The 13,355-nt window shown below is 50.3% G+C and overlaps 3 protein-coding genes across 3 annotated transcripts; 2 read left to right on the top strand and 1 right to left on the bottom strand.

Annotated features, from left to right (window-relative positions):
- Positions 1 to 3,230: 3,230 nt before the first annotated feature.
- On the top strand, positions 3,231 to 4,538 carry Pdw03_2419 (Endopolygalacturonase 1; the record flags this gene model as incomplete). The annotated part of the gene is made up of 4 exons (XM_014681681.1): positions 3,231 to 3,485; positions 3,542 to 3,964; positions 4,020 to 4,149; positions 4,210 to 4,538. 4 exons carry the CDS (start codon positions 3,231 to 3,233, stop codon positions 4,536 to 4,538), a joined length of 1,137 nt encoding a protein of 378 aa, XP_014537167.1.
- Positions 4,539 to 5,820: 1,282 nt separating this feature from the next.
- Positions 5,821 to 9,605, bottom strand: Pdw03_2418 (Pleckstrin homology-type; the record flags this gene model as incomplete). The annotated part of the gene is made up of 5 exons (XM_066100181.1): positions 5,821 to 7,724; positions 7,782 to 8,886; positions 8,939 to 9,093; positions 9,155 to 9,514; positions 9,590 to 9,605. The coding sequence occupies 5 exons, from the start codon at positions 9,603 to 9,605 to the stop codon at positions 5,821 to 5,823; spliced, it is 3,540 nt and encodes a 1,179-aa protein (XP_065955581.1).
- Positions 9,606 to 11,606: 2,001 nt separating this feature from the next.
- Pdw03_2417 (uncharacterized protein) lies at positions 11,607 to 13,242 on the top strand (the record flags this gene model as incomplete). Its single annotated transcript, XM_014681679.2, has 2 exons — positions 11,607 to 12,348; positions 12,407 to 13,242. The coding sequence occupies 2 exons, from the start codon at positions 11,607 to 11,609 to the stop codon at positions 13,240 to 13,242; spliced, it is 1,578 nt and encodes a 525-aa protein (XP_014537165.2).
- Between the last annotated feature and the right edge of the window lie 113 nt (positions 13,243 to 13,355).

The raw sequence follows: 13,355 nt of genomic DNA, 5'->3' as shown, positions 1-13,355 counted from the left end.
AGCAGATTCATAAATTCGCCCGCTCGTATCACCCAGGTACTAACAAGCTAAGAGAGCAGAATGTTTCGTCGGGAATTGAAAGCTACAGGTACACCTACCGAGGAATGGAACTACAACAGTCTACCCTATAAAGATTCACCACCTCCACAGTGGCGTACTAGCGTATAAATTAGCATAGTATTTAATATGGTATTTTACAAATTGATACTACATTATTCTTTTAAAAAACAGAGTTCTCAACCTTTCAACTCTCCATTTCTCTCACACACAACATACAACAATTTCTCATATACAATGCCACTACTACATACAACACTTAGTACTTAGTAGCACCCCCATGAGCATCAATAACCGCCTGGCACCGAGCAGGCATACTCTCAATCAGCCCATTCAAGAAATCCTCCGGTACAGCATCCCAAGCATCACGAACAACCCCTCGGAGTATAGTAGGCGTCATATACTGATCTCCATACTTCTCCTCTATCCAATCCTTCATCCAATTCCATACAGATTCAATAGGATTCAAATCCGGTGAAAATACAGGCCACGCCATTATACAAACACCAAGCTCCTCAAAGTATTCAATTGTTTCTTTGGCAGAATACCCAGGCGCATTATCTTGCATAACAATTGGGTTTCGATCCTTTCGAAGGCGAAAAAACCCCTCCATTAAAGGAGCAATATACGAGATATAGCCTTCGGTATCAATCCAGCCCCATTCCAAGCCCTAAAAGAGGGACGGGCCTTTTTCAAGGCCTAAAAACGAAGCCCAAAACATCCATCCTCCACATTTCCGGCGTCGAGGTCGAAGGCAGTCAGGGTGCCTTTCTTCATCAGCTCGCCGAGTCACTCGTACCTTTCGGTGGTATCCAGGGGTTACCCAGGTCTCATCAGTCCAGATTATTCGACACCAATCATCACGAGTCCAGTTAACGTGAGCTCGTGCCCAAGGGAGGCATCAAGGAGATTCTTCTCCTTTATATCAGGTCGACCAAGCGCAACACGGCGGTTATATCCCCTACTAGCCAAGGTTCGTCGAAGTGTATCAACAGAGATATTAAGAGATAGAATATTGATTAACTTCTCGTACGAAAGCCGGCGATTGATCTCATTTGTAGTGATAAAAGTAATAATATCATCCACTTCACTCCTTATCAATTTCGGGACTCGACCCGGGGGCTTACGAGGCGTAGGAGTACCTCGTGCAATCGCCCAGCGTACTTAGTTCCGGGTGATACCAAGATAATCCGCAATTCTTTGTTTCGACCAGTCAATACTATCCAAAGTAAGCACTTGGATAGCAGTATCTCGCTCTAGCCAGTTCCAACGTTGTAATTTCCGGTCAAGATTACCCATCGGAAAGGGCTCACAAGGCATAGCAGAAGTAGCGGAATTGGTGGTGTCGGCGGTAAAGGACTCGATATCGGAATCCGGTGGTTGGGTTGGGGGGGGGGGGGGGGGGGGGGGGGTACTATCGCAATGTGTCTGTTACTCGACAGGAAGATTCCCAACCTAGCTTGTGTAGAAGGTCGGATCAGGGATTTTTTTCCCCCTTACGATGCGACTCTTGTTTTACCTCTGTTCTCTAGGGAGTACTCTTCGTCCACTCGACAGGTGGGTAAAACACCATGATCCCAGAAAGTCGGATCCGAGCCTGGATATCCATCTCAGTTTCAGGATCAACCCTTATTGTCTCTCCGGTGAACCGACTCTGCCCTTTCCTCTCGACAAGGGAATTCCCCCCTCACGAGTCCCATCTGCACTCGCTCCACTCTGCATACAACCGAACATCTTCAGATTTTATTCGTCACGTTTGCACAGCCAGAAAGGAGCACCATTGCTATCATCCAGGGCGAGTTGGGAAGGGTTGCTCCGGTGTGAGCCAGTCGTTTTATAGGTAGTGAAACGACCGTTAGGTGGGGCTGTCGGATTACGGTCCACCAGCGTGCGTGGTCTGTGGGGTGGTCGTTTATGAAGCTGTCTCCGTGGAAATTTAGGAGGATAGGGCGTGGAGGGTAGGACTGGGATTGTGGCTGGGCTTTGGTGAGTGGATTAGATGGAGCGGTGTAGAGGTTGATCAGGATTGTGGATGGCGAGTCGTATAATTTTTGTTGGGAAAGAGACCCCATGGCATTGATCTACAACATCGCCATCAGAGAACGAAGATCGACAGAGGTGGGGTGGAATGTTCTCTTCTCCTGAGACAAGAACGGTCTCAGCAAATTGGACCAGACTATCGGTAGCCTTTATTCTTCGTTTGGAATTTTTGGGTACAGGAGTTTGTGGAGTCCAACCTACAGGAGAGAATGATACCACTCCGAATCCCTCAGGTTGTCATGATATGCCTTGTCCTATCCAGAAGAGATCTCCCGCATGAAGCTTCCGTGCATTTCCCTGCACAGGGCCTCATCCTAATGTGAGATGGACAACCCTGGTCATATCACAAAGGACATGTCATAATTTCTATGTAGTGTACTACACTTTCCTGGACAAAGTGTAGTCTGTCCAATATACTTCGTACAATATACTCCGCCTACCCGGAAGATAGGGGGTTTGCCAGAGAGCTACCAGGAAAAATAAGTGGAGAATGACCCGTTTTAGGAATAGCTTATTCCGTAGAGTGGGACCTGAAAGCTTAACAGATTGCTTGTCCTTTTTCCCTAGTCCTCCGTAAATTGCCTACACTCTGATTGTCATGACTGACAGCTACTCAACTCAACTACTCAACTCCTCTGTTACTCCCTATCCGATGCTCACGTCAAATGGCTCTCTGATGGAGAGAGAGTTTACGAGCTTCAGACCAAGCCGTCGGCTCTTGCAACCGCATTTCAGCACGTTGCAAAATGAAACCCCACTTGGGAACTTGGATTCGAAACAGCCATCTGAATCCACAAATAAGCTTGACTGATTCTATCGACCTCCCTTTGGCCCCACACACATTTCATCCTTCTTTCTGAGCTCCCATGGGGTTGAAACGGAAACGGGGCCTCCAGTTCAACAGCACATTGGACGAAATTCAGGAGTGGCCTCAACGGGCTCGGCTAATCTCCAAGGAAAAATTCGGGATATTCTCCCCCTAATACGGTTCTAGCTCTAGTTCTAGTTCGTTTCAGGTCAACCCGTCGAAGTATATAAGCCATCACTTGTCTGCTCCTTTGCTAGAAGAATCACACAAACCATCACACTCATTTCCCTCTTTACACTCTTTTCCATCTTCCTCTTTCTTTACCATGGGTTCCAGCTTCAAATTCGGCCTCATCGGCCTCATGGGTGCTGCTGCTGTCAGCGCTGCCCCTGCCGCCGCCCCTGAGACCAATGCTATTGGTTCTTTCCTCGCCCCTCGTGGTGCTTGTACCTTCTCCGGCCCCAACGGTGCCCAGCAGGCCATGAACAGCAAGCAAGCTTGCTCGACCATTACCCTGAGCAACGTCGCTGTCCCGGCCGGAGTTACTCTGGACCTGACTGGATTGAACACCGGCACCCACGTAAGATCGTCAATCTCCGACCTTGATCTTTCGTTGATACTAACCAAGCTCAATAGGTCATCTTCGAAGGAACCACCACTTTCGGATACAAGGAATGGAAGGGTCCCCTGGTCTCCGTTTCCGGAACTTCCATCACCGTCCAGGGTGCCGCGGGCTCCAAGCTCGATGGAGAGGGTGCCCGCTGGTGGGACGGCAAGGGAACCAACGGCGGCAAGATCAAGCCTGCGTTCTTCTACGCTCACAGCCTGACCAACTCCAACATCAACAACATCTACATCAAGAACTCCCCTGTGCAGGTCTTCAGTATCGATGGCGCTAAGGAGCTTACTCTCAACGGAGTTACCGTCGACAACCTCGATGGTGACAGCCAGGGTGGCCACAACACTGACGCATTCGACGTCGGCTCCAGCAACGGTGTCTACATCATCAGCCCTACCGTCCACAACCAGGATGACTGCCTTGCTATCAACTCCGGCTCGGTATGTATTTCCAAGGAGAGGCTTCGTGGGACCATTTACTGACGGATCTCTCTAGAACATCCACTTTACCGGCGCTCAGTGCACTGGCGGTCACGGTATCTCCATCGGTTCCGTCGGTGGACGCGCTGACAACATTGTCGACGGTGTCACCATCGAGAACTGCAACATCAAGAACTCCATGAACGGTACGCATGCCACCGGGTCTCCCTTCCCAAATGCCAGTTTCTAACCCTTCCCTTCTACAGGTGTCCGCGTCAAGAGTATCTACGGTACCACCGGTTCCATCCGGGGCGTCACCTACAAGGATATCACCCTCTCCGGAATCACCGACTACGGTGTTGTCATTGAGCAGGACTACAAGAACGGCAGCCCTACCGGAACCCCCACCGGCGGTGTCCCCATCACTGGTCTGACCATCAACAACGTCCACGGAACTGTCAACAGCGGTGCTACCAACGTCTACATTCTGTGTGCCGAGGGTGCTTGCTCCAACTGGTCCTGGGGTGATGTCAACGTCCAGGGTGGCCGCACTAGCGAGAAGTGCAAGGGTATCCCCGGCGGTGCTAAGTGCTAAATAGCACACTGACAGGTTGAGTCGAGTTGTACAGCTTTTGACTCCTTGCTGGCCGGGCTTGGTTGGCTTTAATTTTTGATCTACTTATTGCACCCGTCGTGTATAATTTTTTGCCTCCAGGGGAGGTTTATTGTTTAGTGCTTAGTTCAAATTACAAATTTGTCATTTGACCAATATCTTATCATCGATCCTTGTATAACATGCAGAGACTCTAGTCCGTCACGATCGCCGGTGACATAGGTTTTTCGAAATTTCGTATTCTAGCGCAGGAGAGGGCTTTCAGAACTCATCTGCATTTTGGAATGGTGCTGTGATCGGCGCTTGGGATCTCCTTTTGGCGTTTGCGAGCAGGACCGGCGTCATGGCTGTGGACAGGGCTGGGATTCTGACACGTTATCGCGCGCAGCCTGCTTCCGCGAGCCGCGGAGAGCTTGAACAAGTTCTTCCTGTACTTCGTATGTGATGCACCAATTCAAAGGCCGGACGCAGCACCTTGTTTAGTTTACGGAGGGATTCGTGAAGAATCGAGATTGTCGTCGAGTAGCCCCCCCCCCCCCCCCCCCCCCCCGCGCCTCCCGGCCTTCGATTGTACGAGAAACAGCGAATTTCATTCGTTTAGTACCGAACGTACCCCGATTCTTGGAGTCGGCGAGAATTAGGTTGTCAGCTTGGTTTCAAGGTATTAAATTGCCTTTGAACCTTTGCGTGCAACTATCTGGCTATGATATACACTGACCACGACTGATTCGGAACAAGAAGGAATGTAGTGGAAAAGGCGAAGATGAATCGCCTGGTTTGATATCCATGGTCAATCTATACCGTGTACATACAGGCCGCATCTTTCCACAAGTCTGGTCTACATGTTGAAACAAACATGCCAATAAAAAAAGAAGAGAGTAAAAGGCAAGGACCCCGATATAAAAGACAGGGAAGCGACTTGCAAAAAAAAAAAAAAAAAAAAAACAGGGACGATCCCACCACGCCCATCTGGAACTCCGGTTGGATGCGTGATGCAAAGAAGAATGAAGCAATGGGAGACAAAGAAATGATAATGAGTGATGGTTGAGAGTGCAAGGAGAAGGAATGCTTGCAAGAGGGACGGGTTGGAAGCCAGGTGCAACGGTTGATAGGGATAGGAGACTAGTGAGTTTCAATATGAACAAAGAATGACACTGCCGAAAAATGGGCAGGGAATGAGGAGTTGAAAGACTGGAAGAAAAAGGGAAGGTCGAGAGAAAACGATGGATGGGAGACAGAGTCAAACCCGAGGGTAGAAACCGGTCTAGTTAGCATGGGTGTAGTACCTCGATTCTTGACCGTAGGTCTGGTGTTGCGGATAGCTAGGCGGTGTTTGCGGAGCCTGCGCCAGTTGCCCGTACCATGATGATCTACGGGGTTCTGCGGGGTGCACCGCCTGGTTGAGGGCATCCCAAGTGTGACTGGCAGTCGGCATGTTGTACATGGACTCATGGCGACCATGTTGAGGTGGATACACAAAGCCAGCTTGCTGGGACTGCATTTGTTGAGGAGCGAATGGCGGCAAGAATGTCGGCGCGTACTGTTGCTGCATCATGTGTTGCTGACGGTGCGCAATGGCCTGTTGGACCGCCTGGTTCGACATGCCCTCCCTCATTTCACGCTTTTCACGCTCCCTAGTATCAATATGTGAGACAAGGCCCATAGGGTTTACTGGCGCCTGCGGTTTCTGGTTGTCATTTGACATATTGAAGAAGGAAGAACCAGTCATGCGGGCAACGTGCTCCTGTTCACGAGCGGAAAGATTGGCCGAGCCCTCGTTGTAGGTAAGCATTCCCTGGGCACCACGAGACAAAGGTCGATATGTGGCATCCCGCTGAGGATTCGTGGGCGATCTAGGACGGGCATGCTGGGTCCAGTCGCCAGATACCGGGCGATGCACTGACATAGGGTTAGAAGGGCTGCGGTTGTGGAAATGCATCGGAGGACTGGGGGCCGCCCGTTGCTGCACGAACTGCTCCGGAGTAAGACCTCCACCTGGGGTGACAGGCCGCCCGGAAGCCATTCCAGGCTGCCACAGCATGCTCCGTCGATATTCCTCCCCGCTGGAAGGCCGGCCATTAGCCTGATCGATTGTTTGAGTAGGCACAGAAAATTTGGTTCCCAACGAATCATTGCGGTCATGCAAAGGTCTTCTTAGGGTGTCGGAGGTGGTTGGTCGCCCGGTGGTAGGCATGTAGGTCATAGTTGGGCCGAAGTCAACAGTGGGAATATCCGGATTCGAGGTTGAGGCGTGATCCGTGGTATAATGAGCATCGCCAATGACATAATCCTTGACTGTTGGTACTCCCACGGTCTTCATGACACCCATTCTGGGTTTGGTGGACGCAACGGATTTCTTGCTGTAGACAGATTCGTGGGTGCTGGCATAGTCAGGCGAATCCGTCGATGCATCATCATAGTTGCTCTCGTCCTCATTCCCGTTACCTTTTCCAGCAGAAGAAGTTGGGGATGGAAGATGAGGAGCAATTTTGTTCAACGCATCTTCATCAAGGGTGTGACGAAGATCGTCGTAACTCGGTTCGCTTGGTGACTGTGGCTCCGTCCCGAAGAGGTTTTGTTGAGGGAGTGGCTTGCGTCGCACGAATCTGTCGGTGTCAATCTGCATCTGTTGAGGGGAATAGTTCTGGGGAGAAACACATTGTGGGCTGCCGGTAGTACTAGGTGTGTTAGGGCAATGCTCCGGAACCGGGGGAGGTCGAACCGGGGGTGCAAGGCCCAAGCCTTCATCACTTGATGAAACTGCAAGAGAGTTTATGGACAGAACGGGGACCGGAGGGGGGACAGTATTGAAGCTCCTGTCCTGGGGCTGTTGGTGGTTCTGAGTCTGTGCCTGGTGGCTTTTCCATGCAGCACCGGCGGCTGCCGCGCTCAGTCCCATCGTGCCCACCGATGTGAGTTGGGAAAGCGTTGCGTAAGACATCCGGTTGTTCGCCAACCTCTGCTCCGAAGAGGGATCGGGCCGGTAGGTGGGCACCTCTTTAGGTCCATGCGAAAAGGCGGGTGGTTTTTCAACAGGAGCCGGTGGCGTTTTGGGGGGAAGCTGCATTCTGACTGGCGGGCATTGAAGATAATCGAGATGCGGGTCGTTGCCAGAGCTGGTACTCTCGGCGATCGGAGCGACCGTTGGAACGCCACGACGCATCAGATCTGGAGAGGATGAGTCAGGTGTGCTCTCAACGAACGATCCATGGTCTGGGCGAGAACCAATGTTTAAGCCCGGGGTATCAGTAACCCCCCGGTTGTGATACATCACGGGTGAGCCCTCGTTTTGGGGGACTTCATGAATAATAGCCTCGGTCGAGTGGTTGAATTCCGGATTCTTCTCCAGACCGGCAAACTGGCGGCGAGTAGAGTCCATAGGGGCGTCACTGTGTCGGCTGGACACCGAGCGATAAAGAGGTCTTGAGCTGTTGAAACTGTTGGTTCTGCTCCTGCCAGATGATATCCGGCGCTGGGTTGCCTCTTTGAGCTGTTTTCTCCATTCCGCTTCGCTCCATTCTTGGCTCCCTGGGGTTTGGAGAAGATTGGCAATGTCCAGCACATCAAGATAACCGTAGCGTCGCTCCTTAGGGAAGGCAAACATGATGCTCTTAATGTGATTAGTGTCTGCCACCAGGCGAGTAGGACGGCCATAGAGATTGAAAGTGTCGAATGTCGGGAAAAGGAAGCGCAGCATCATCTCGAGTCCCGAGACGGCAGGATGCAGCTCTGGCATGATAAATACAAGACCCTCTGAGGAAGAGTCAGGCGCATGGGTGGTAATCCGTCCTTCCAATTTCACCAGGGTGGATGCATCAATGAGCGCTTTAGATTGTGGGTAAATAGCATATGCCGAGTACACCTGAGTAACCGTTGCAATGGGAATCGCCTTTTTCGTCTTTTTCGTCTCGAAAAACTTGATATTTCCGGTAACTGGCATTGTCAAGCGGTCATATGCCGATTTTTTTATGACTTTTCGAGCTTTCTGGAGCTCTTTTTCGTCTGGCGGACAGATCACAAACCAGCACCGTCTCCACGGAGTTCCTGCTCCAAATCGCACCCGCGCCCAATCTTCATACTTGAATTTGGTGGGCGCCAGAATCGAGTTGATTCCGTTGAGAGTTCGTCCTCTCGCTGCGATCAGAGAACCAGTGTACGCTTCATATAAAGACGTGTGTTCGAACATCGAGAGACGAATCGCCGCAGTCCATTGTGTCAGCGAGTTAAATGAATTGAAATGTAAGAGGTATCGATTTTTGCCCGCAGAAGACAGGCTAAGTACGTTCTTCAATGGTTGTGTAGCTCCATTTTGGATCGGAAGAGTCTCAATCTGAGTCCCTGGTGAGTTTTATACCCGAACATTCCGGGAGAGCAAGGCTTACCATCTTGATCGACGCATCAGCCAAATTAATAAAGGTCGCCGGGACCTCTTCACCACCTGCTGCGTCCAGCGCAGCGCCATCCCATAGTGAAAGAACAGTTCCGACCAACTGTGCGTAGCATTCCACCCATTGCCGATCCCCAGAAGGCCGTCCGTCTGCCAGATGTTAGCCCGCCTTTCCCCGCACGGCGCCCCGGGGGGGTGGGGTTTCCCTTACGCGAATCCAGATCATTCAATTTTAAAAAGTAACCTTCCTGGTAGACCTTGTTCGAGTGGATATTAAGGAATGAAAAGATTGGCGACAACTCCGGCGGGGTATCGACCGCCTGTTGCATGAGAGGCGGGTTGCGTGAGAAGATCATGGATGCCGGCCGTGAGCCATTTCCGACTCGTAGTCCAGAACTCCCAGGGGATGTATCGGTCGGAGGAGACGGGGTAGTAGGCGGAGTTTGCCACTGGTGTGGTGTATCAAATGGACTCAAGTTGGCCACTAGGGTCACGTCGCTCGACGACTTTTTATTTTCTTTAGCAGTGGCATTGTGCTTCGATCCCCCCAAACTGGAAATAAATGAGAGAACTAGTTCAACGCAAGGGAGAGTCAATAACGGGGTTCCAGTGCACTTCCCGGCATACCCGGAGAGGATCGACTTACCACGCGAACGACCCATGACGCCGGAACGTGATATGCCAGACAAGAACCACCGTGGGTTCCCTTACGTATTCCCCCTCACTGAATTCAACTGTAACACGTCTTGGGAAGTCGGGCAGGAAACTGGAGCGTGGTAGGATTTAAAAGGAAACTGTCCGAGGCAGGTCAACTTGGGCTGAATGAGAGACTGTCAAATAGCGACTGCGCCTGGACCAAATTCGGTATGAAAGATTAATCCATAAAAAAAAATAAAAATCCACACAAGGTGAAGAAGAATAAGAATGAGAACGAATGGCTGAGTTAGAGGAAGGGAAATTGAGCTTCTCTGCCAAGGCAGATGACGTTCCAACCTGGATCCGTCTTCGCTAATCACCGGGATTAAAACGATCCTTGGGGTTTGAAATTAATCCCTTTTTTTTTTTGGGTCTTTTTCTTTTTCAGAAACCAACGAGAGAAAGAGGGGATAAATTAGAATAATAGGAGGTTTGGAGAGACGAGAGAGAATCAGAATTACTCCGTACGGGGTCATTTGGGGCAAGTCCGATAGACGAAACATTCCACACCACGAGATTTGGAACGGACTACGGAGTACTTCGTCCCTTGTTCGATTTTGGGTATCATTCTCTTGTGTGACACTTTCAATAAAAAAAAAAAAAATTGGATTCCAACTTCGACTGTTTTATTTCCTTTTTTTTTTATTTCCCTTTGCAATGAAACCCAAGGCTTTTTGATTGGTATCATCCCGGACCCTCTTGGATTCTCGGTAGAGAGACAACCGGACTCCAAGTAGACTAGCAATATGCAAAAGTGGATAATTATAGTTGGATGTCTTGTCTATTCGAAGGCAACCGAGTAATAAGGTATTGTGATTCCCCTGAGTTATACAACCAGTCCCAAGGATATCTCCTTTTCCCTCCCCCTAAAAAAAAACAAATAATTCTATTCTCATTGTGGCCCAGGCTCTAATTCCCATTGAATTTCAACAGGACTGCAAGTTGAATATAGGATAGATAGGCTTGGCATCTTTTCTGCAGTTCCTCTCTCGGGAGTCGCAGATACGCTGGCATCTGTCCGCTTGAATACAGATCCTTTCAACGCCGGCGAACCCGGGTTGGGGTTCCCCGTGTGAATCGATTCTAGACGGAGGACTTACCCCTACAATTTAGTGACCAATCTGATTCCCCCTGTTTCTGGTTTAACCCGGGATCCGGATGAGCGTTCACACATTCCCACACGGGCCCTTTTTTTTTTTTAAAAAAAAAAAAAAAGAAAAAAAAAAGAAACTCCTGCATGAAGGCAATCCAGCCGCAATCTTTGCTCACATGACTTTGCAATACCACCAGGGTAGGTAGTGTGCACGGTGGTGAGGAGAAGTAATCTATTCCTTCGTCCGCCGGACAAGGCCTATAGTAGTCGGTCGCAGTCTTGGCATAGATCAAATGGATCCAGGATTTTCATGCAGCAAAGGATCAGCGTGGCCCCATGGAGATCCGAACGCGTCATAAGTCTAAACGAATGAACTAGATCATCCAGATGTTCGGTTTGAACTGTCCCCACTCTCCGTTGAACGTGTGGGGTTCCAAGGTAGGAGATCACCGTCTATGCCTGTTGGGGGAAAACAAAAAAAATTTAAGTGATGCGACGGTTCTTTTGGTTGGTCCCAGATCAGATGATGTCAGTGAAGCTATTCAGGTTCAGGGTTTACTTTGTCCACTGCCTTCGTGGGATCCTAGAACAGAGAGCAATTGAAAGGTGGGCAAGCACCGTAGAAGTGAGGAGATATGAGACTACTAGAAGGGACTACGGTAGGGATCTGAGATCCTTCAAATATCTTTTGGTTTCCCGGTCACCTGCTGTGGTTGCTGTGGTTCAACCAGCGGAGACTTCGCACGCACATCGTTCCCTCTTCATAGCCAATCGCTACGATTCCTCTTTTTCTGACCCTCGACTAATTTTTCTAGGACCTTACCCGGGAGCAAGAGCATTGAGATCGTCCCGTCCCTAGGAACGATCATCGGTCATGATGCATAGACCCACATGTCCACAACAGGAAGCCCAAGCTAAAGATGATGGAAACCTACCACACCTTCTCGCTGCCTTGGATCTGCATGAGAACTATGAATCGAGATCACCCCCTGCATTCTTTCACAAATCTTCCGACCTTTCATCTGAAGAGCACCTGTCACGACTCCTGCAGTGGAGAGCTGATCAGGGTGGAAAACTCGATGTTCTGCGGGAGGAAGTCTCATATTTCGTCCTTGGCTTCAACCTGAACGATTTCCCGGACATGATAGCTTCCTATCTTCCTGGGTGGAAAACGAACACTCTTCCAGGATCTTTTGCCCATCTTCTTTACTCGCTGTTTGGTCCATTGGAAGAAGTGGCTAAGCTTCAGCAATCCCTGAACAACATTCCAGAATATTTCAACGAACACAGACACCGAGCAATGTTTGTGAACCGAATTCGGAACATCAATCGCGAGCCAAAGGATTTCAAGTGCGGTGCGACCTTTGCGCCTCAACTCCCGCCGTCCTGGGATGGAGAACGGTGCAGAGAAGGCGACGAATCCCTATTCTCTCGCGAGCTGCGAATGCTGAGGGACTTGGTGGAACCTCTACGGAATACAGCCAAGCCGTTCTACTGGATTACCGACCGCATTGAGACTGCTCTGGAGATGGACAATGGCTTCATGGCCTCGAAAGAATCCATTGCTACTTTAAAGAAGGATCTCTATGAGGCAGCGTGGAATCGGCGCAAGAATTGTTGGCAAACTTTCCATGTATTTTCCAGCAAAGGAGCTGACTTGCTTACCGTCTCTAGACACTATCTACGACCCCCGTCCCGTCTGGGATCAACAGCAAAAGGGAACGAAACTGCTCAGAGAATACCGCCTGCAAGCATGTAAAGGAACATTGTACTGGGAGCGCTGGCCACCCGTCGCAGCACAGTACGACAAGGAAGCCCGATCTGCAAAGCAATCAATCATTGACAATGATCGACAAGCCGCTCAAAACCTTGGATTCCTACCCCCAGAAAGCCCCCAACTACCAAAAGTTCTGGTCTCAACCCAACCGGGCATCGAGCTCGCATGCATCACCGACCTCGAGCACTATGACGACCAAATCATGATCACAGTAGTGCGCATCAGCCAATGGCTAGCTCTCGCCCGCGGCTTTCCAGCAGTACATCTGTTCTGCGACATCGTCCGGCTGTTTACCATCTACGGCGTTGATGTGGCGAACGCTGTGCAAGTGGAGTTCTGCAAGCACCTCACTGGCTTGCCGTCATTCCCCTGGGACCCTATCGAATGGCCGCCACTGTTTCCCTTCCTGGAAAGCGAGATCGAGGTACACGAGCTCTGCCCGGAAGAAATCCGGAGTCAGATTGCGCGGAACTACTGGGCCGAACAGCGGTTGAGGATCTGTCGTTCGCTGTGGTGCCGGGATGACCACGCCATTGCTTGGGACTACCCCCTGCAGACCCTTGTCTGGGGAGAAGAGAAGGATGGCCGCGTGCTGGCACTTCGGTCACCTCCTTTTCAGGACCATGCTAGACATATTCCCTGGGGGTTGGTTGATCTGATGAAGGAGGGGCTGTGGGTTGGGGAGTATGAGGATGATTGGCTGGCGCAGTTCGTCGGGTTCAACAGTGAGTAATCCAATGATCACTCTGGTAGTTTCTGTAGCGGAGAATAAGAAATGAAAAGGCGGAGGAGGAGATACTACGAAGAGAGAAGGAATGTTGATAAAAGATGGATGGGAATGGAAGA

This window comes from Penicillium digitatum, chromosome 1 (genome assembly GCF_016767815.1).
Source record: "Penicillium digitatum chromosome 1, complete sequence".
NCBI lineage: Eukaryota > Fungi > Ascomycota > Eurotiomycetes > Eurotiales > Aspergillaceae > Penicillium > Penicillium digitatum.
The sequence above is the reverse complement of the archived record's forward strand: the minus strand, read 5'-3'. Positions and strand labels throughout refer to the sequence as shown.